The sequence below is a fragment of the Eschrichtius robustus genome, chromosome 13 (assembly GCF_028021215.1).
Source record: "Eschrichtius robustus isolate mEscRob2 chromosome 13, mEscRob2.pri, whole genome shotgun sequence".
Taxonomy (NCBI): Eukaryota; Metazoa; Chordata; class Mammalia; order Artiodactyla; family Eschrichtiidae; genus Eschrichtius; species Eschrichtius robustus.
Window position 1 is genome coordinate 65,598,843 of NC_090836.1, and position 21,911 is coordinate 65,620,753.

Below are 21,911 nucleotides of genomic sequence, written 5' to 3' on the forward strand. Positions count from 1 at the left end.
CCAACTCCTTGGGAGCTTAACGTAAAATTGCAAAATCTTCATGAAATTGTTAGGAATGAAGAAAATAACCCACAAAATTGATAAAATTGATAAAATTGCAAAATCTTCATGAAATTGTTAGGAATGAAGAAAATAACCCACAAAATTGTACTTAGCACAAAGCCTGTCACAATATGTGTTCAGTAAATTATCATCATCATCACAATTACATTTTTTATCAGTAATAATTATTAATCTAATGATTAACAACCCAATAATCATAGGATATGATCTTATATAGGAGAGAGTAGAAATTGTGAGAGGTGTGAAGAATCCTGGGAAAAGAATAGAGAAGAGAGATCGTGAGCTGAATTATGTATGTATGTATGTATGTGTTCAAAAATATTTGTTGCATTCTTCCTATGTGCCAAGCAACATTCTAGGCACTGTGTGTTCAGTGGTGAACAATATGGACACAGTACCGGCCCACGTATACTCACATGTTAGTGTTTTTATATTTTTATAGTTGCTCATTTATTCAATAAATGAATAGTAATATGTGTACATATGTATGTACGTGTGTATGTATATACATTCTTAGATAAGGGGTTTTTGAAAGTCATTTTTTAATAAACTGATTTCTGCTTATAGTCGTGTATTTTACCAGTATACCTATAGTCAGGAGCATTTTGTATTTCCCAGGACTCTGGCGGTATTAGACAACTAACTTCTGTAACAGAGAAATCTCAAAATCTCAGTAACTTAACACAAAGAAGTTAATTCCTCCTTCACATAAAACCCCTCCTGGTGTTTCTGATCATCAGTTGGGGACTAAGATGGATGGTAGGTAACTCTGCTATTATCCAGCCAGACTGCCGACGTCACCCTGGGTGTTGATTTCAACAGACAGATGACAAAAGAGAGGAAGAACGATGGTGTAAGAATAGTTCATATGTACCAGGTCTGGAAGTGGGGGTTATGACTTCTACCCACATTTCCTTATCCAGAACTGCTGCAGCCCCATCTCACTGACAGCGAGGCCAGGAACCAACATTCATCTTTGTGCCCAGGAGGAAGAGGAAATTGGTTTGATGAGAGCTGGCTAGTCTCTGCAGAACTAATGAGAAATTTTTAAGATACTGTTCTTTGTCCTTCCTACTTGTTTCCTGCCTCACTGGAAACCTGATTCTCACATCTGTTCTCCAGTTTTGTTCCCTGTTGGCCTTTCAGAGGAGGTCTTGAATAGTCCCACAAATGAGTCCATGTAAGAACGCATTAGTGGTCTGCACGCTTTGTGTTGAGTCATTCATACTCAGTGTCTAAAGTAGAAGAAGAAGAAGAAAAAAAAACTAAAAATAACACAAATCCTATTTGAAAACTTCCTCTGATGATGTTTACCTGCTTGGCCTTATACATGTTCTCTTTCCCATGGTAGAGTACAGGACACTGAAATTTAAAGAATGACTCAGAGTTCTGTCCCCTGGATGGAGCGTGACTAGACGTGGTCAGCAGGCAGTGTCACTGGTCTCAGCTCAAGGATGACTGGGGGTTTATTGGGAGGACACCCAGGATGTGCTGTACTTCCTCATTGCTCACCAGCGTATGTAGTGTACCATTGTCAACATCAGTAAGATGCAGCCCGATTTGTCAGCCTAAAGTTAAAAGGTAGGAAGATATCCCAGGGGAACTTTAATTTGATGTTTTCTTTAAGAAAAAAGGGCATAGAAAAGTCTGTGCTACAATTCATGAAAAAAATTGAATCACAAAGTTAACTGTCTGTTCCCAATTTTTTAAAGTATGTTTTAGTGATTAAAGGGACAAAAAAGGCTCAAAAGACAAAGAAGTGAATGAAGATGTTTAATCTTGGATTTTTTTCTCATTCAAGAAGGAATGTCATGAAGTAAATGGGAAAGGAGTTTCATTTTTTTCATGTACTTCAGGTAGAACTCAGAAAATTAGTTAATCGGCATTCTGAGAATTCGAGATTTCTTGAAGCATGGAAAGGCTTATCTCTTTCTTCTCTTCTAAAAATTACTTTAAACACTTGGGGATGTGAATCTGCCAGTAATTAGGAATTAGTCAGAGGAAGGCCTCTTACTTATAATGAATCTCTTTGAAAAATTCTCCATGTGTAAAGCAAAAAACGGAACACCCTGGAAAACTGGGGGAAAAGTTACATATTTTAATTGGGTGGAAATTGAAGTTATCTGCAGGTGTCACAGTGATAAATAGTTGGGCCAAGAACATAACCTAAAATCCTGCTTTAAATGGCCCAAACGCAAAGTAATTTAATTCTGGAGAATGACATTTTTTAAAAGGGAGGTGGCTACTTTAATGCTGCTTTAATCCCCTGATCCTCCCACAATTCTCCTTTAGGAAACTTTGTGATGACTGAAGCATGCAAGACATTGGGAAGGGCAGGGTTACTTGAGTTGGGTTAAAAGGATGTACATGGGAAACCACATATTCCTAATCACAATGCTTCTATTCATTTCATATTCAAGATATGAGAGTTATATTTAGTGAATGTAGAAAGTCTAATGGAAAAAATAGCCGGTAACGTTAGTCAACGCTTATATAGCACTTATTATGTGCTAGGTAATGCTCTATGCATTTTACATATACTAACTCATTTATATCTCACCATAACTGTAAGAGAGAAGCATATCATTACTATGTCCATTTTACAGATGAAACAACTGAGGCATAGATAGGTTAAGTAACTTTAGGTAGAACTCAGAAAGTTAGTTCATTGGTATTCTGAGAATTCAAACTTTCTTGATGCATGCAGTGCTGGACTTGAACTTAAAAGCAGTCTGGCTCCAGTCTCCACTCTTAACCATCTTGACATACTGACCCTGTGAAGTTGTCTACATGTCTACTTGTCCACATTTCTTTCCTAGGAGTTGATTTTTTACAAACGAACATAACAGAGCTTCACAGCAATCATTCATTATTAGTATAGTTTTCTTAGCTGGCACCTTGGATCAAGGGGACAATCCTTAATATTATCTGTGTTCATGATCTGTGTTCTAGATGCTGAACTAGAGTTCCTTGGAGGTTAAAAAAACACACACACATTTTAGATGCCCTGTGTTTTCATGTCATAACAAATAGCTAATTGTTATATACAGTTTCTGATATAAGATATTGAATGTAAAAACGGAATTCTAGGAAGATATGGTAGGGGCATAGGTGAATCTTTCCAAATACCCACAAAAATAGACAAAGCAACTAGATAGCAAAACCATGGGAAAAAACCGTGATCGTTGTTGAAAAAAGAAGATGACAAGGTATCACCTCAAACCCCAAGTATAAGCAATGAAGGACAAACAGTCAAGAGCCAAAGGAGAAAGGAGCAGAATGACATCAGCATCTATGTACGAAGAAACAGAAGGTAGTAGTGGGGCATCTGATAACACTGAGAACAGAAGAACCACAAAATAGCCAAGAGAAACTGACTAGAAAACACACAGGGCCTATCTGAAGATAGCAACTGAAGCTGGGAAGGTTTTGACCACTTGACCAGCCAGGGACAGTAAGGGCAGAAGGTCATATCTGAAGGGAGTGGAGCAATCTTGTTGAAGATTGAATTCATTAAACTCCAGCCACAGCTCCCTTCCAGGACAGGACCCCACACTGAGGGAAAACTTCCGGGAGTAGAAGCAAATTGAACAGGATGTAGCAATAGAAGTGAAGGTAAAGAAGGTCCAGATAAAAGTGGGAGATGGGAACAGAGTTCAAAAATCTCAAAAAAGCTAATTATCACATTCTAAAACACTACACAAAAATAACAGAAGTATTTACTGTGTGAAGTTAGAAAGGTATCTAGATCAAGTTTCTTCTTATTCTGAAGAATTAATTTCACATAAAAATAAGTAAGAGAAAAATGTCAGGATAAAACCCCACATAAGCCACAAACATATACAAGACATACAACTAATAAAGGGTTACTATCAATGGGGAAAGAAAAAAACAAAACCAAACATAGAATGCAATAGAAAAATGAGCAAAAGTCATAAACAGACATTTCACAGACAAAACATAAATGGCCTATAACAAAGTAAAAATATGATCAACCTGCTTGGTAATCTGGAACTTGTGAATTAAAGCCAACATGAGAATTCTTATTCATAGACAAGTAGGAGTTTATTCTGAAAATATTTTGAAAACTCTTTGGCATTGACTAGTAGGGTTTGAATATGTGTGTGTATCCCTTTTGACCCAATGATTCCTTTCCTAGATATAGACCTTTGACAAGCTCTTGCCTGTGAGCGTAAAGAAATGTGCATATACAGTTGTTCACGGCAGAGTTGTTTGTAACAGCAAAAAATCTAAAAATAGCTCAAATGTCTGTAATAGTCAAACGGATAAACTGGTGTGCTTGTAAAACAAAGCTGTATAACATTAACATTAAAAATACAGTAATACACATCAAGATAGATGATTTGCAAAAATATAATTTTGAGTGAAGGAAATAAGTCACAAAAGAATATATACAATGTGATTCAATTTATATGAAGTTCACATGCATGAAATGCTGAACAGTGTATTTTTAGGAATATATGCCCATGTGGCTAAACCATAAAGAAAAGTAAAGGAATGCTTAACACAAAATCTAGGGCAATAGATATCTCTAGAAAGGAGGTTTAGAAATGTAGGACTGGAAAAAGCCTATACGGTCACTGAAGAAACTGGAAATGTTCTGTTTCTGAAGCCAGGTTATGGGTACATGAAAACTGATATTATTTTTTAATTATTATTTAATGTGTACTGTTACATTTTATACTGTTGCAAAAATATGATGTATTTAAATATGAACCTTTTTTTAAAAAAAGCATGGAGTTGCTGTGGAGGTAGAGTTGTATGTATTTATGTTGATTGAGAAAATGGGATTGAATAGCATACAGAAAGAAGATTTTTATAGTTTCTTCCTGTTTCAGTGAATTCCAGACATAATTAGAACCTAGTGATGTTGATTCACAGGTCTGAACAGACTGCATCCTGTAGTAGTTGAGAGTGGTGAGTGACAAGAAGAAAGTCATTTATCTAGATTGTTAATTAGGTGGATGGCATGTTTCCCTATGACTATATTAGCATATACAAAAGGAGCATGAGCTTTAGTGGTAAAGGCAATATATGGTCTGTTTATGCTATATTTGAGGTGGTTATGGGAAATCCACGTATCTGTGTACAGGAAGCAGTTTAATATCTCATTCTAGTGCAGGGTGGAACATTATGGCCTGGAAATATTAATATGGAAAACACACACCTAAAGAAAATGTGCCAAAGTATGCAAAGTTTTTGTACAACAGAAGGAAGACGAGAGATGGCAGTGGAAGGGAGGAAGAGTTAGAAATGCTTTGGGAGACTATTGTGTTTTTTATGTGAATCATCTTATAGCTTATAGAATTTGAACATGGCTAAAATTATCCTAAGACTTTCATAGTTTGAGAGATTTTACTTTTTGTCAGTAACCTTCACAAATTTCCTTTGCAACTTTTTGTTTGTACCAATCATCCTGTGACTGTGACCTCTTAAACTCATCTTAGCTTATGGTTTAGAAGTTTAGATATAACATTATTAGGAAATCTTTTTTAAAAATTTTACATTATTCTTTCAAACTGATCCCTAACATTTATATTTCCTGGACTGTAGCAAATTTTTCTAGAGGAACTATGAAATGCACATTCTTTTAGATTTTTAAATCCTTCAGAAGAACTGAAAAGAAGGAAGAATGTTCAAGAAAAAAATTTAAATGAGAAATTTGCTTTACTCGTGTGATGCCCATATGTAATTTTTCAAATAACAAACTCACGGTTCTGTTATGAGAATGCCCTACCAACATTCCAATGCGACAGTGTCTGTAAACAGAGGAAATATGACTATTTTTGGTTCAATTAATACCTGTTGTAAACCTATTTGATATTACCTGGAAAATCCCAGGGTCAAAGGAAAATGAGTATCCTTTGAAACGCTTCCTGAAAAAAGTTGATTTTTTTTCTTAATTCATTGAAATTTTAAAGTTTTTTTTTCTTTGGAAAATTAGTTTTCAAAGCATTTAAACTTTGTCTATAGAATAGAAGTCATCTTCCATCTTATTTCTTGTTTACATGCATCGCCATTACGGCTAAAGTGCTGAGATCTGCTGTCATGCTTTCTTCCTACAGTACAGAGGCCTTTTAAATTCAGCTGAACAAATGTTTAATATATTTGTTGATACCAAACTATATACAAAACACTTTACTAAACACTTTTAGAGATACACCAGTGAAGAAGACAGACCAATAAGATGTAAAACTTAACATGTATACATTGTTTTAACTTCCTCCTGAGGTTAAGTTTAGGATCAAGCATGTTGATAGTTTTTTAAAAAAGGAGTATCTCACTTATCTGGAGAGAAAATTTCTATCATCCCCAAACTTTTAAAACACAGCTTCAGGGCTTCCCTAGTGGCACAGTGGTTAAGAATCCGCCTGCCAATGCAGGGGACACGGGTTCGAGCCCTGGTCCAGAAAGATCCCACATGCCGCGGAGCAACTAAGCCCGTGCGCCACAACTACTGAGCCTGTGCTCTAGAGCCCACGAACCACAACTACTGAAGCCCGCGTGCCTAGAGCCCATGCTCCGCAACAAGAGAAGCCACCGCAATGAGAAGCCTGCGCACCACAACAAATAGCAGCTCCCGCTCACAGCAACTAGAGAAAGCCCGTGCACAGCAATGAAGACCCAACACAGCCAAAAATAAAATAAATAAAATAGAAAAATTTTAAAAAAAATTTCAAAAGGAGAGTGAATGAGAAAAATATTTTTCACTAAACACTTTTACTTTATCAGGAATTTCATATACTCCACCTTAAGAAAAGAAGCAATAAAAATATTCAGAGTTGGTTGAGAACTATATGGAAAATATCAATAAGATAAGAAATTGGAAGTAAGAGTAAACAATAAAACACTGATAGTATCAATATGGCAGCTGACAAATTAAAAAGTACGAAGGACAAATATCCTTTAATCTTTGTCTCATTTAGTATCACTGTATGTCATACAGGAAATTGATGCTCATAATCATGAATTAGTTATCAAGAAAAGTTGTCATATCTAGTATTCCCTGTTTAAAAGAGTATGTCAGTCTTCAGCACATTTTGGAACCAAAGTACTCTTTTTATTGTTTTAATTTTGGTGGGATTAAATTCTTTGGTTTTCAGGAAAATTAACCACGTAGAGTACCTCACGAGGATAATACAGCATAACTTTTTGTTTTGTGTATAAAATTCATATATTTCCTTTTAAACGTATGTTGGGAGAGACTTCGTGAATAACAAGTCGCTATTATTTATAGGGTTCTCATATTAAAAGCTTTATGTATTTCTCCTTTAATCACCACAATATCTATCTTCAGTAAATTTTATTCTTCCCATTTTGAGGCAGAAATTGAGGCACAGTTTAAGAAATTTGTTTAAGGTCCTTCAACTAATAAGGACAGAATTTACTAATCATGTAAGCAATTAGCCAACTTCATAATCGTAGTTTTAACTATTTGGTCGATCTTTAATATGGTCATGATTAAATTTTTTGTTCCAAATAGTGAAATCAACTCGAATTTGTTTAAGCAAATTGGGGATCTTATTATAAGGAAGCAAGGATTTCTCCTAGAACCCCAGGAGAAGTTGTGAAGCTGAAACCACATGGCCAAGTGTGCTTTTTGTGCACCTGTGTCATTCTTTCTACTTTGCTGATCAGCTTTCTCTGTGCCTCTTTGCATCTGGTGAAGATAAATACCCAAAGCTCCTGGGTTTTCATTATCATAAACTCTTTCCACATAGAAAGACTGATGAGCTATCTGTTAATCCCATTTCTCAAGAAAGAAACATTTGATTAGCCCCACATGGGGTAGGAGATTAACACCTGTTCTAATCCCCCATTGCCAAGGAAGGATTATCTTATAGTAACATGACTATGGGAGTCTGCCAGCCCTGTGTGAAGATGGTGGTCCTGTGATAGCAAGGAAGTAGTTCTCAGAGACAGGAAACAGGCAGGCAGTGTGGTCCTTCAGTTCAGACAGCAGTCCATGGTGGTTAAGATCATGGTTTCTGAAGCTGACTTTCTAGATTTATTCTCAGTTCTGCTGGGACTGGTTGAGTGACCTTGTGTAAGTCCTTAACCATTTCGTGCTTACTTATTTTCTTTATCACTAATTTGGGGATAATAATGTTATTACATGTAAACTATATAGAATGGTTCCTGACAACATCTTTAAACATTTAATACATCTTAGTAATTATTTTATGATAGTGGTCAATTGCTGTATATATTTTATTTATCAAATAAATTAATCTAATTTTAAGATTACTCCTGTGACCTTCAATGCTTCAAAGATAGTGCTTACAAAATGAAATAGTCATGCTCTTATTTTGCTAAGAGTTACATTATCTCTAAGTCTGTTCAAAATATTGATAACAAAGGGGAGAAAAAGGAAGGTCTTGTAATAGGCTAGTTACTTGTTGCAATAAGGAAGATTAATTTCCTAATAAACTTGAAAAGATTTTCTAATACTTCCTGGTGAGTAGAATATTCATATAGAAAAAACTATAATAGAGCATATTTGCATAATTATTAAAAATTTTGCACACCATTTGTTTATTAAGTTAAATTATACAGCTGAGGTCAATTAATTTTCTGTTGATTAATTAGGCATTTATTTTCAGGTACATGACAGATGGAGGGCTCAACCTGTATACTAGGAGTCTGAACCGAATACCAGACACAGCGACTTCCAGGGATGTCATCCAGAGAGGGGTTCATGATGTGACAGTGGATGCAGACAGGTAATGTCATCAGCATATTTGATGGTGAGGAATGCATAAAGCAATTCTATAAATGAGATCCTAGGAGTTTTACAGGATTAAACCAAAGGACTTTTTATTTTGATATAATAATTATTTTGGAACATTTTGAAAACTAAGGTGCTTTTTAGCTCTGTACACTAAAAGAAATTGCAGTGCTGTTGAGAACATTTAACAAATTTCAGGTTACATGGTGGCAAATTTTAATATCTGCAAAAGCAAAATTATAAACATAGACTTCTGTTCCTTACTTGAAAAGAACCCTGGCTGATAAATTCCTTTCAATTCAGATGCTCTCAGATCTACCTGGGGGCTAATGACATAAAGATTAAAACATAATTCTAATTATCAGGTAAAATAAGCTTGATGCTTTTCTTGAGGGGTTTCTTGAAAGCATACAACTCTTGCTTTAAGCTAATCTCTTTCATATTTCAAATTGCTTACAGGTTTGTGTGTTTCATATACTTATTATTTTGCTGGGAATTGTTTTGCCAATTTTATCAGAATCACTGCTGTTTGACAATATTGTCTTTGTGAAATAATGTTGTAAGACATATTTCTGACCTGATTTTGCCCCCTCTTCACTCAGAATTTTTAATTTCTTAAGCAGGAAGGGATTGCCTATTTCCAGAGCTACTGTATATCAATACCTAGAGTAGTTCTTTAATTCAGCATTTATGAAGGGGACGAAAGGGCAAGACCTAATGTATCCACATTCTGAAATAAGAACTGTGTACAATTCACAGTACATTTTAATATTGCCAACTCCAAAGGCTAGACAGTGAATTCTGATATTCGTCGTCAATTCCTCCTTACTCAAATGCTGTTGATGTTTTAACTGCTGTTGGCCAGCTCTCATCCTGTATATACGCTAGTCTCCTAGGCTGTACACAAGGTGTCTGTGTGAAGCATGTGGTTACAAAAGGCTTATGAAAAATTTTGCTCACTCCACCCCCCACCTGAACTATTCTTCAACTGTTTTCCCTCACTGACTCTCACTAACTTCAAACACGATGGACTTCTGCTTTCACATTGATGCTTCCTCTGCCTAGAATGCCCTTTTCTACATTCCTTACGTTATTGCCTCCATCATATTTCTGTTTCAGCTTAATGTTACCTTCTTAGCGAAGTGTTTCCAGAGTAGCTAAGGTACATTTCATTTCCCATCACTTTCTTTCCCATTATCTTATATTGTTTTCTTCAATGTACACATCACTCCTAATTATTTGTTTACATGTTTATTTTGTATCTCCCCCATTACAGTGTAAGCTCAGGAATGCAAAAATTTTCATCATATTTACGATACATTGAGCTTTTAACAAATGCTTGTGGAGTGAATGAACAAAGGAATGAATATAGGCTATATATTCATATAGGCTAGCGATAGCGTCCAGTTGGCTAAAGAGACAAATAAGACTGGGAAAAGAGACAAGATACTGCAAGGATATTATGTAAGAGAGGGAATGAGTTATGTGGGAAAATAGGAAGGAGTGATTAGAGGGAAAGAAATCCAAAGTGTGGGCCACATTTTGAAACTAATGACCAACTCATTGTTAGCTGACAGTGGAAAACATTAAAGGAGAGGAAAAAATCTGTTGGTCTTTGGGAAATGAGATTTATGATAGCAAAAGCTAGGAATCAATACAAAGGTGACTTATTTTGGAGGCATTTGGAGCTCTCCAGCCTCCAGATTGGAGCCTGGCTGAGGAACCTCAGAGCAACGGAAAAACCCAGGTATTCAACTAATAAATTGCGACCAGCAGAAGCCACAGTTCTTAAAGTGTGGTACCTGAATCAGCAGTATCAGCATCACTTGGGAACTTGTTAGAGATGCAAATTATCAGCTCCATCTAAGACTCGCTGAACCTGGGGTCCAGCATTCAGAGCTTAAACCAGGTGATTCACATATACACCAAAACTCATGAAACACTATCTTAAAATGAACAAATAGATGCCAGGCCTATGAAAATGTAAACATTTAACATAAACATGTAAACATAAAAAATAATATTTGGAAATTTTTACTTCATTAGCTGTGCTTCGTCAAGTGAAAGAGACTATCAAAATAACAATGGCATTAATCTTTAAATTAGATCAAGTAATGATGTGTTGCACCTGAAATAAATTGTCTCAGATTCAGATTTTGAGAATTATGTAGAAGGTTTTTGAAAGAATTATGTAATTTGAGGAATACAAAAACGCTTTGGTCACTTTTATATATTAAACAGCAATAGGGTTATAGTGAAAATCCTACTATAGGAGTTTTAGGATTTTCTCTTTTATTATAGTTAAATCTCAAGCTCTTTTAAAATTGTATATTCAGAAAGTGATTCAAGATGTTATTGTTTTAAAATGCATAATCTTAGATATTAAAGTTGTGAAAGTCCTGTTAATCTATAAAGGATAACGTTTCATAAAATTTTCTTAATTCTGATATCCATTCCAAATAGGATTGACAAGAATGGCTGAAGGTACTGAGAAGTCCTGCAGTTTAAAATAAACCTGCTTAACTTTATTTGATTCATTGCTCCTTAAGTTGTTTTCATCGATTCCCCCACCTTTTTCTCTATAATGATAATTTGTTCCTATAATATTTTAAGAAATGCTCATTTAGCCTAATGCTCTCATTTAGTGGATATAAAAGAGTGAGGAATTAGGTCTTTTACTCCTGTACTTCTAGTTTCCCAGCTACCTCAGTCAAGGTTTTTTTAAAAAAATAATAATAATATAAAACGTATTAGTGATTGGTTCATTTTAGCAAATCGGTAAATAATAGGGCTTACAATATTTCACTGATAAGAAAGCTTAAATGCAAAAAAAGTCAGCAGTGTTTTCACGTTTCTTAGATATTCTTTCTAAAAGGTATATCAGGGAAAAATGCACTTTTATAATGGCAAAGTACCCAGCTGGCTAGTATGGCAATGGATTTGAATTGTTCGTGTTGCTGTAGTGAAGGTTATATGCTCCCCTTTGATCAACTTCTGGAGAAAATATGATGGGCAATAGAGAATAGCTGAATTCCTCTTCTCAGCAGATTGAAATGGCCCCAAAGAAAAGAGGAGGGCTTCCAGCAGCCAACTGGAATAAATTCATAACAGACAGAATGTGTGGACTTTATCCATTTGGCTCTGGTTATAATCAGGTCAGTCCTAATTCACATACACTTATACAGTTTCGTTGAGCTATTTTTAAAAGGTAATTTTGAGGAGAGGGTAGGAGATGATTGTTGTTTTTACTTTCATTAATTCCTATTACTGTCCTTACACTGGCTTCTGTACTAGCATTAACAATATTTAATTAATAAATACATAATTACTAAGTGCCTGACATCATAATAAGTGATGACATCATAATAAGTGCCTGACATCATAATAGCATGTTGGGTAAAAGTAAAACAAAATAATAAAGGTAAAAGGCCCTGAGTTTAATGGTCAGAGAGAATAATGGAAACAAAAAATAAAGAGATAATAAAATTGACCAAGTCATAATAGATTTGTATACAAAGTGCCTTAGAAGCACCAAAGGAAAATAATTATTTCGACTTGGGAGTATAAGAAAACACTTCCAAAAGCAGTAGGATTTAAATGGGGCCATAAATAAAGCTTAAGACTTTTGTACATACAGCCTGGGAGGAATCAGACGGAATAGGGGAGTGAGAGCACAGAGGTATAGTAGAGTTTGGTTTAAGGAGTTGTTAAAGAAATCCAGAGGCCAACGGGAGTTAAAGCAGTGAAAAACAGATTTTGTTAGGAACTATTATTGCAGTAGGGGGAAAATGACCTCAGTACAGAGCTGGGCTTGGTTCTGAGTGCAGCAAGAACAAGTGGGGGTTTATAGCCAACAAGCAGAATGAAGGGGGTTAGGGAAGGAAGTTTACTGAAAGGAGATACGAGGGTAGAGGGAGTCTTGCTAAACCCAGTCAGCAGGATTCTTGATAAAGTGTAGGCCAGGCTGATTAGGTACTGAGGGTGGAGGATGAGAAGGTTGACCAGATATCTAAGGTGATCAGCTGTCAAGGGTGGAGAATTCTTTCTGAACGGTCCTAGCAGGATTTGTAATAAAACTGGGCTGTGCAGGCCCAGCAAGGGGCCAAGGTCAAGGCTGAGTTGAGAAGCGACCTCAGAGGACTCTGACTGAAGTTCTGTCAAGGAGAGAGTCTCTGTCAGAGCCAATAGTAATGTGATTTTGCTAGTGTCCTGGGGATGTGGGTAGGAGCGGACAAGAGACAATGGATCCAGATGGCTGTTCTAGAGTGTTTGGATCTGTAGGTGATAAGAAGCTATTTTACTTATTTTAATTAGTTTTTTCTAAAGTGAGAACACGTTATAATCATTATATTTTAAAAAGAACTCTCGCACAGTGAATATTGAAGAGAATGATGCAAACCTAGGTAGACTGCTTAGGAAGTGACTCTACAAGTCCAGGTGAAGGAAGATCAGCACTGAACTGAAGAACAAAAGCGGGGCATCATTTCGAGAGGAACTTGGGTTTGGTCCGTGTGTAGTACTCTGCTCGGACTGCCATAGCAAAGTACCACAGACTGGGTGGCTTAAACAACAGACATTTGTATTCTCACAGTTCTGGAGGCTACAAGTCCATGATTACAGTGTTGGAAAATTCATTTTCTTATGAGGACATTTTTCTGGCTTGCAGACCTTCTCACTGTGTCCTCACATGGCCTTTTCTCTGTGCTCTCTTGCAGTGAAAGACAGAGATCTTTAGTGCCTGTTTCTCTTCTGATAAAGACCCCAGTTGTATTGGACTAGCCTCCTCCCACCATTATGACCTTATTTAACCTTAATTACCTCCATAAAGGCACAATCTCCAATATAGACACATTGGAGATTAGGACTGCACCATATGAATTTGGTGGTGACGGGGGATGAAGGGACGGGCATAATTCAGTCCATAAAACTGTGTAACTCCCAGGCGGTTTTATCCTTGGAGATATAGGTTCAGTCTCTCTGTAAGTGCTGGATTACAGTAGTGAATATATGTATTATGCATATCATAAGCCCAAACCCTACAGGGATCAGGAACGTCACATGAAATGAGTGAAGCAGAAGAGACATGGTAAACATGACCAGTCCAAGTGGGCATCTACCCTCAACTGTAGAGGTCGCTTCCTGTGGAAATGCACAAATGTAGAAAGGAGGGCTGAGGATTGCAAACCGTTTGATTTTTTAAATTTAATTTTTATTTTATATTGGGGTATAGTTGATTTACAATGTTGTGTTAGTTTCAGGTGTACAGCTAAGTGATTCAGTTATACATATACCCATTCTTTTTCAGATTCTTTTCCCATATAGGTTATTACAGAATATTGAGTAGAGTTCCCTGTGCTATAGAGTAGGTCCTTGTTGATGATCTATTTTACATATACTCGTGTGTATATGTTAATCCCAAACTCCTCATTTATCCCTCCCCGACCCCCCACATTTCCCCTTTGGTCACCGTAAAGTGCAGCCAAGAGTCTAGAATTTTTTGAGAACTCTCCCAATTTTTAAGTGTTGGTAACTGTCTTAGCACATCTGTGAGATCAGTAGATACTTAAAGATACACATTTTTTTCAATGTCAGGTAATCTAGGAAATCACAGAGAAGCTTATATAAAGCAAGAAACCATGAACGTTCTCACATATGGTCATGTAAACTTCCTAGGTCCATTAAATTTTCCCAAAGAGATACGCTGGTGGTGATACCTGCTGTACAGAATGAGAATGCTGCCACTCGTGAGAAGCCTGCCCGGCAGGTGCAAGGAATTGTGGCAAAACTATCTGAGCACGTTTCTAAGTTTTTAATACAAGATAGGACCAATCTAAGGTCTGTATCCCAGCCATAGCATCACTCTGGAGGCTGTGAGGCCTGTTACGGCAGCAACTATAGTTAATTTTGTTTAAAACACTCTGAGGATCAACACTGAGCAGGCTAAAAGCTCATTTGGATCGGTGATGTAAAGAGAGAAAACAAGCCTTGAGAATGAACCCCTGACATTTAAAAAGGGAATAAGGGAAGAGCAGCCATTGACGAAGGCAGAGAAATCAGCTCTAACACAAAGGTGAGGACAAATACGGTTAACTGATACTTTTAAAATGGAGAGAAGAGGGAATAGGCACCAATGTCAAATTCCATGGAGAGGTTAAGTTAGGTGAAGAGAGTTTATGCCAAAGAATAAGGTAAAGTGATACGAAGTTTAACATTTGAGAGGTAAAGTTTCCTGGATGATCTAAGCAAGCTGTAAGTCATCGCCTGAGTTACTAGAGTAGAATGGTCATAGAAGTCAAAGTTCGGTTATGCAGATGATTTATCCAGGTGGCCATTAACTCATGATGACAGAATGAGTCTCAAAAGAGAGGAAGACAAAGCTCCAGGTACCAGTCTTTATTGAAAACTGACAAATTCCCCAAATTGTAATAATAGATTTCACCAGGTCTATTCTGGATTCTGTAATAGACATTACATTGTTATCTAAAGTATATTCTTAAATATAGTGATTGCTCATTTCAATTATAAATGAATCAATTTCACTATTCATATTTTTACTGATTTTTTGCATGTTTAGTCATGACTTTTTGAAAATATAAAAGCATAATATATCCTAGAAATTATTTTTGTTTTGTATTAAATGACAAATTGATTTCATTTATGATACTATAATCGAGAAACTAAAATCACAGCTGATGAAGGAGTTTACAAAAGGCATTAAGGATTATCATATTACATGTCTCTAGATTGTCAGTCATTATAACTTACTATATATAGTTCCAAGCATCTAGTCATAATGAATTCCCTACTGGAAGAGGAAATCTTTTCTCTTAGGTTTAGTGGTTGGTGGCCTGCGAATTACTCTGACAGAAGAACAAGAGACAAATTTTTATACACATATGTATGCAGGAGATCACGGAAAGATGTGATTTAAGGAGATGGTTAGAAATTGGGACATCTTCATAGGGAGAAGGGGGTAGGGAGAAGGACACTTTTGGGAAAACAAATGACTTTTAGGAAAGATAAATGGGGCCATAGAAGAAGAGATGGGAGATATGATAGTTTTGTGACAATGTCTATTTAGGCAATTTCTTATTTGGTGCCATTTGTCTCTGGTGATAGGAGCCAATCCTGTCTGGTGTGAAACTCCCAGGGAGGAGATTTATGACAGTTGAATTCTTTTGGGAGGCACTTTCAGGCAGACAAGGGGAGTTTAGGAAGAAAGAAAAAGCTCTTTGCAGTGGTATATTTTGTATCCCTTCACCCTCAATCTACAGTTTTCATCAATGTGTAGAAAATTGCACTGCCTCTACAAAAAGGCTCATGGAAAATTCTCATAAAATCAGGTGGGGAGTCATTTCTAAGGGTAGGAGGCCTTTGGTATTTTCACGACTTCTCCAAACAAGAGAAGCAAAGGCAACTGAGATTTCTCCTAAGCCACCAAGCAGATATCTCCAGAGTCTGGATTCATGATGCTTGTCACTAGTTTATGTACATTCTAATAATTCCTTCTATTCTGTGTTGATTTATTCCCGCATAATCACAGAATCAGTATATTCCCATATCTGAAGTATTTCCTTCATTAGCTTACTGGCTTTCCATAGTAATTAAAAGCAAACACAAAAAAACTTAATAGGCTGAGATTAAAATAGATAAAGTAAATATAATTATTTCATTTTATAATTAAATGGCCTGCCATTTTGGCCCTCTTTTCTTTAAGTAGGGAGAGACCAATGCAAAACACTGGAGAAGTAGAAAAAGTTTTATTTGCCCCCCCTCAACTTTCCTTTGGTACCTTGCTCATCTTTGCAGGTTTATGCACTGGTGCTAAACTTCTCTCCTGTGTCCTGATTCTCAGCATTGCCTGACCTCATTGTGAATAATCTTACAAACTTCCAATACTTTTAAGTAATACCCCTCATAGAATTAATTCACGCTGTACACATGTGAACACATTGTGTACACATGTACATAATGTGTGCACGTGTATTGAGACCCTGCTCTCTGCCAAGTTCTGTGCTCAATCCTGGGGGACCCTGTACTCAAAGGTCTTACATTAGAAGGGCTTTTTAGGCTTGATTAGGTCTTACATTAGAAGGGCTTTTTAGCCTCACCTTGATTATTTAAAATATCCCTATTATAAGCCATTGAGATTCAAAGGATACTTAGTCAGTACAACTAGCCCAAGTTGTAGATATTTTTGATTGGGATACCTTTTAGTATCTTTTAAAACATACATACAGGTGGCTGTAAGTTTTACCACCCTTTGTAAGACTGCCCCTGATATTAAACTTGGCCATGGCTAAACTTTACCAGTACAGAATACATCTCCCAATAGCGGAGATGGTCCCCAGTACTCTTATTTATGGAGTAGTTTTACCTTATCTCCTTCCAAAACAATTTGCTAATGAATCTTATGAAAGTGGTGATGATGATCTTGAGGACAAGGAGGAGTCATGGCTGTTACAGTAAAAATATCCAGAGTTTCTATCTGTACTGAGGATCTAGTAGTGCAACCAACATACCGTACTAGTTAAGTACATTATTATATTTTATCTTCACAGCAGCCCTGTGAAGTGGACTTTATTACTGCTGTTTTATAAGTGAGGGAGACAGTCCTTTGATCAAGTAACTTGCCTATAGACACTTTGTTAATAAATGGTAATGGTTGGATTTGAATCCAGTTCCTGTACTCTTACTGTTATTCATAAAATTATTAATATGGATAAGGGCTTTATCATGCCCGGATAACACACTCTGATTTTTAAAATTATTTCAGTTGTCCCTTTCTGGCTAAACATACCTGTAAAATATGAATAGATCTTTCTTATTCAACTTCGTAAATGTTGGTAATTTCCTTCAGCATGTGATCATTTTCTATTCCTACTGCAGATTGTTAATAAATGTAAAAACACAATTGACAGAACAATATTTTCACATGCATTAGAGCTTCTAAAAGGCTGGCTAGTTTGTTAATCAGTAACACAATTTAGCAGTGTTTTGTTCTTTTATACATGTAAATCTATCCTAATCTTGAAATCTAATGTCTGTTGAAATATCTATTTCTAACAGGCTCAAGGAAATAATAGAAAAATGGAAAGGGGAGAAATATGATTCATCTTATATACAGAAAAATACTAATAAAAGTATACTTATATGAAGGGAAAAACAATGTGGACCTTTTATATTACATGATTTTTTTGTCTTACAAAGAGCAATAAATGGGAGCGGTTTTTGTCAATGAACTTAATTGTTAAATTTGATTTAAGAGTTGCATCTATACATGAAACAGTTTTTTTCCCCCTTCAAAAGCTACGGATGAATTCTTTTTTTATAGGCTAACTAATGGGGTGAGACATTCAACTTAGGATCATTCAACTGAGGGCTTCCGGCTGGCAGCTGATAAATTCTGCACCTTCCTCATTCCAGCTGTTTGAGTGGGTGGCATGGACATATTTATTAGAGTCATATGTGCTCTGTTTATATTCTTTTTTCTTGCTTGACTTAATTTGTGTTTGAAACGGTTAAAGTTATCTGCAGTGAGCTGTATTTTTTCTTTTTTTAAGCATCAACAGAGCTTCCATATGTTTTTTTAGATAAGTTGCAAATGAAAGTGTTTTCATTACAAATGAGTGCTTATTCTCTGAATTAGTTATTTTGTTATTATAAAGCTTTTCTGTGATTATTGAGGAAAGTTCACAGAATAAGTAAAAGTATAAAGAAGAATCTAAAAATAATTCATAATCCTCCCATCCCCAGAACAACCAAGAATATTGCTTTGATGTATTTCCTCCCAGGCTTGCTCATCCGCTCTGTTTGCACAGTTTGGGTTATACCATCTATACAATAGATTATCCTGCTTTCTTCACCTACTTATGTAATGAACACTACCCCATAATACTAAACATTTTTTTAAAATATGACTTTTAATGATTGCGTGCTCTAATATCACATGAGATAAATTTTATCTAAGGAGTTTGTGTAATCAACCACAAAATTTTTAAGACATACATCAAATTTCAGATTTTATTGGCAAGGCCATTAGGAGAAACTTATCTGATTGTCTATATGTATTTTTTCTTAAAAGGTAAACACCTCACATATGCACATGTGCATATTTGTATATATGTGTGTGTATGTATATACACAGGTGCATTTGGAATTTAATTTTATTTCTCCAAGTAAATCTCATTCCTTAAGATTAAGTTTTGTAATTTACTTGTACTTTAGATTTTTAAAATTTCAAGTGTATATTTAGGGCTTTGTAAACTCTTAGAATTCATGAGTTTGATATAATTTTAAAATACTTTGTCAGCCAGTTTTTCTTACAAAATAGGTGGTAAACAATATTGACTGAAACTGTGTTGCTTCTTCTTCAAACCTAAGCAAATATCCAAAGGGCTTTATTTCTTAACAGAACAAAACCCTATCATTTGTTTCTCTAACAATATAATCTATTCTGATCCCAGACAGTTTGTACAAGGCACATCCACTTGATAACCCAAATATTTACTAGATAAAAATAAAAATAATTATAATAATAGTGTATTTATTGAGTGTCTCATTAGTGCCAGACATATTTCTTTTTTTCATCTTTGAAGATGTTAATATACTTCTTTCAGTCACTAATAGAACAAGAAGGCACCCCGCCCCCCAAAAAAAATCAATAAAGATATAGAAGATTTGACCCATACAATAAGAAAGTTGACCTTATGTACATGTATAGAACACCAGAACCAAGAATAGTAGAATTCATTCTTTTCAAGTACACATTGGATATTTACAAAAAGATGTGTTGGGCCATGAAGTAAGTCCCCACAAATTTCAAAGAACTGAAATACTATAGAGTATGTTCTCTGACCACAGTGCTTTAAGCTAGAAATCATTAACAAAAAAGATAGTCTCTGTATGTTTGAAAATTAGAAAATGTACTTCTTAATAACATTTGGGTAAAAGAAGAAATCACAATGGAAATTAGAAAATATTTTGTTCTGAACAATAAGGAGAACACTACATATTAGAATTTGTAGGATATAGCTTAAAATCATGTTTAGAGGGAAATTTATAGCCTTAAATACTTATAAAACATACAAGAAAGGCTGAAAATCAATGAGCTAAGCTTACAAGAAGTTAGGAATTCTCCAGTTCAAGGAGTTAGGAAAAGAAAAGCAAATTAAACCCAGAGAAATAAGAAAATATACATAAAAGCAGAAACCAATGAAATAGTTTTTAATACTTCACATGCATTAACTAATTTAATCCTCATAACAACCTTCTGTATTTGGAACTGTAATTGTCATCTTTTTGCAAATGAAGCATCCATAGCACAAAGAGATTAATCATTTGCTTCAGTTCACACCATTAGTAAATAGCAGAGCTGGATTTAAACCCAGGTGATGCAAAACAAGTGGATTATAAAAACAACATTCATAAGTATATTTTTTTTAATTTTTAAATCTTTTCCAGCTTTAGTTTTGACTAAGTAATTTGACTGTCCTCTGTCCTTCTTGTCTAAGCCGGTTTGATTGGCTGTTGGCTAGAACAGGTTGATCATAGTAAAAACCAATAGAAATTCTGCTCAAATTCCATTTAACTACTACATTTTGAGAATATGTTGGTGTAGTTGATTTTTAAGATTCAGATATCATACCAGCTCTGCTGCTGCTGAAACTCTCCAAATATTTTAGTGAAAAGATTTTTAAAACACATAAAGCCACAACGGTCAGAGTACAGTTGGCCCTCTGAATCCACAGGTTCCCCATCTGGGACCATTTTAGGTAACAGAGTTGAGCATCCTTGGATTTTAGGAGGGTAGGCGGGGGCTCCTGGAACCAATCCCCCTGCAGATACCAAGGGACAACTATACAGAAGGCAGCAATAGCAGGAAAGCTGGGAAAATGGCAAGACAGAGGGAGAATGGTGATTGATTTAACAGCCCCGTGAAAGCACGGAGCGTGCCAAGGGTGAAGGCAAGAAGCAATGCAACTTACACCATGGGAACCAAAAGGCTTGGGAATTTTAGGATTAATTACCTTGGGATTTAGGGATGAGTATGAGGTAAAAATAGGAGGAACTGGGTTAAAAGGTTTTTAAGAAGCAGTCAGATCCGCAGATCCCCAACCCAACCGTGAGTAACTGGACACCTGCCCCTTTTCTATCTTAGCAAAAGACTGGAGATTATTTTCTGGGGAGGAGAAAAGAAATAGAATTTGTGTGGGACACAGAGTACAGTTGAGGACTGACCACAGGGTAATTAAATGAAGTTTTCATAATAAACATGGAGATTCCCAGCTTTTCCTCCAGTTTAGACCCTAAGTCTAAATTTAGGCAACCAGGTATGAGTCCATCTAATGAGGACCATCATTTACCTTCTACTTTCCCCATGTACCTGCCATGTGCTTACTCGTTACAAACTTTTTTTTTTTTATAAATTTATTTATTTATTTATTTTTGGCTGTGTTGGGTCTTCGTTTCTGTGTGAGGGCTTTCTCTAGTTGCGGCGAGCGGGGGCCACTCTTCATCGCGGTGCGCGGGCCTCTCACTGTCGCGGCCTCTCCCATTGCGGAGCACAAGCTCCAGATGCGCAGGCTCAGTAGTTGTGGTTCATGGGCCTAGCCGCTCTGCAGCATGTGGGATCTTCCCAGACCAGGGCTCGAACCCATGTCCCCTGCATTGGCAGGCAGATCCTTAACCACTGTGCCACCAGGGAAGCCCACAAATTCTTAAATCACTATAGGCAGTATACAGTTGGAAAAAATATGGTATTGTGATCTAGAATTTAGCATAATTAGTTATTAAAAAGGGTTTTGAAGTTTGGATTCCTGGCTTCAGATCGCAGTGAAACAATGGCTGCTTGTGTGACTTTGGAAAGTTACATAGCTCTCTTAGCCTCATTTTTATACTTACAGAAATGAATGATCTATTAGTAATAACTAGTTACACTCTTAGGCCTCTTTTAATTGTAAATGACAGACAGTCATATTAAAACTGAATTAAGAAAAAAAGCATGCTCTGTTCCAATAACTGAGAGGTCCCTAAGTATCTCAGAGTTTGAATGCGGCTGCATGTAACAGTATCTGGTTCCCTTTATCTGAGTCCTATA

The 21,911-nt window shown here is 36.1% G+C and overlaps 1 protein-coding gene across 11 annotated transcripts in view; it reads left to right on the forward strand.

The window, feature by feature from the left end:
- The window catches only part of NAV3 (neuron navigator 3), an 850,488-nt gene that overhangs the window by 692,998 nt on the left and 135,579 nt on the right, over positions 1-21,911 (forward strand). For all 11 annotated transcript variants that reach the window (XR_011076027.1, XR_011076028.1, XM_068561371.1 and 8 more), the window contains one exon: positions 8,688-8,807. Coding sequence is in view for 9 of the 11 variants with exons in the window: in XM_068561371.1 (XP_068417472.1) it covers positions 8,688-8,807 (120 nt within the window). In the remaining 2 variants the exon portion in view is untranslated. The remainder of the gene's footprint in view (positions 1-8,687; positions 8,808-21,911) is intronic.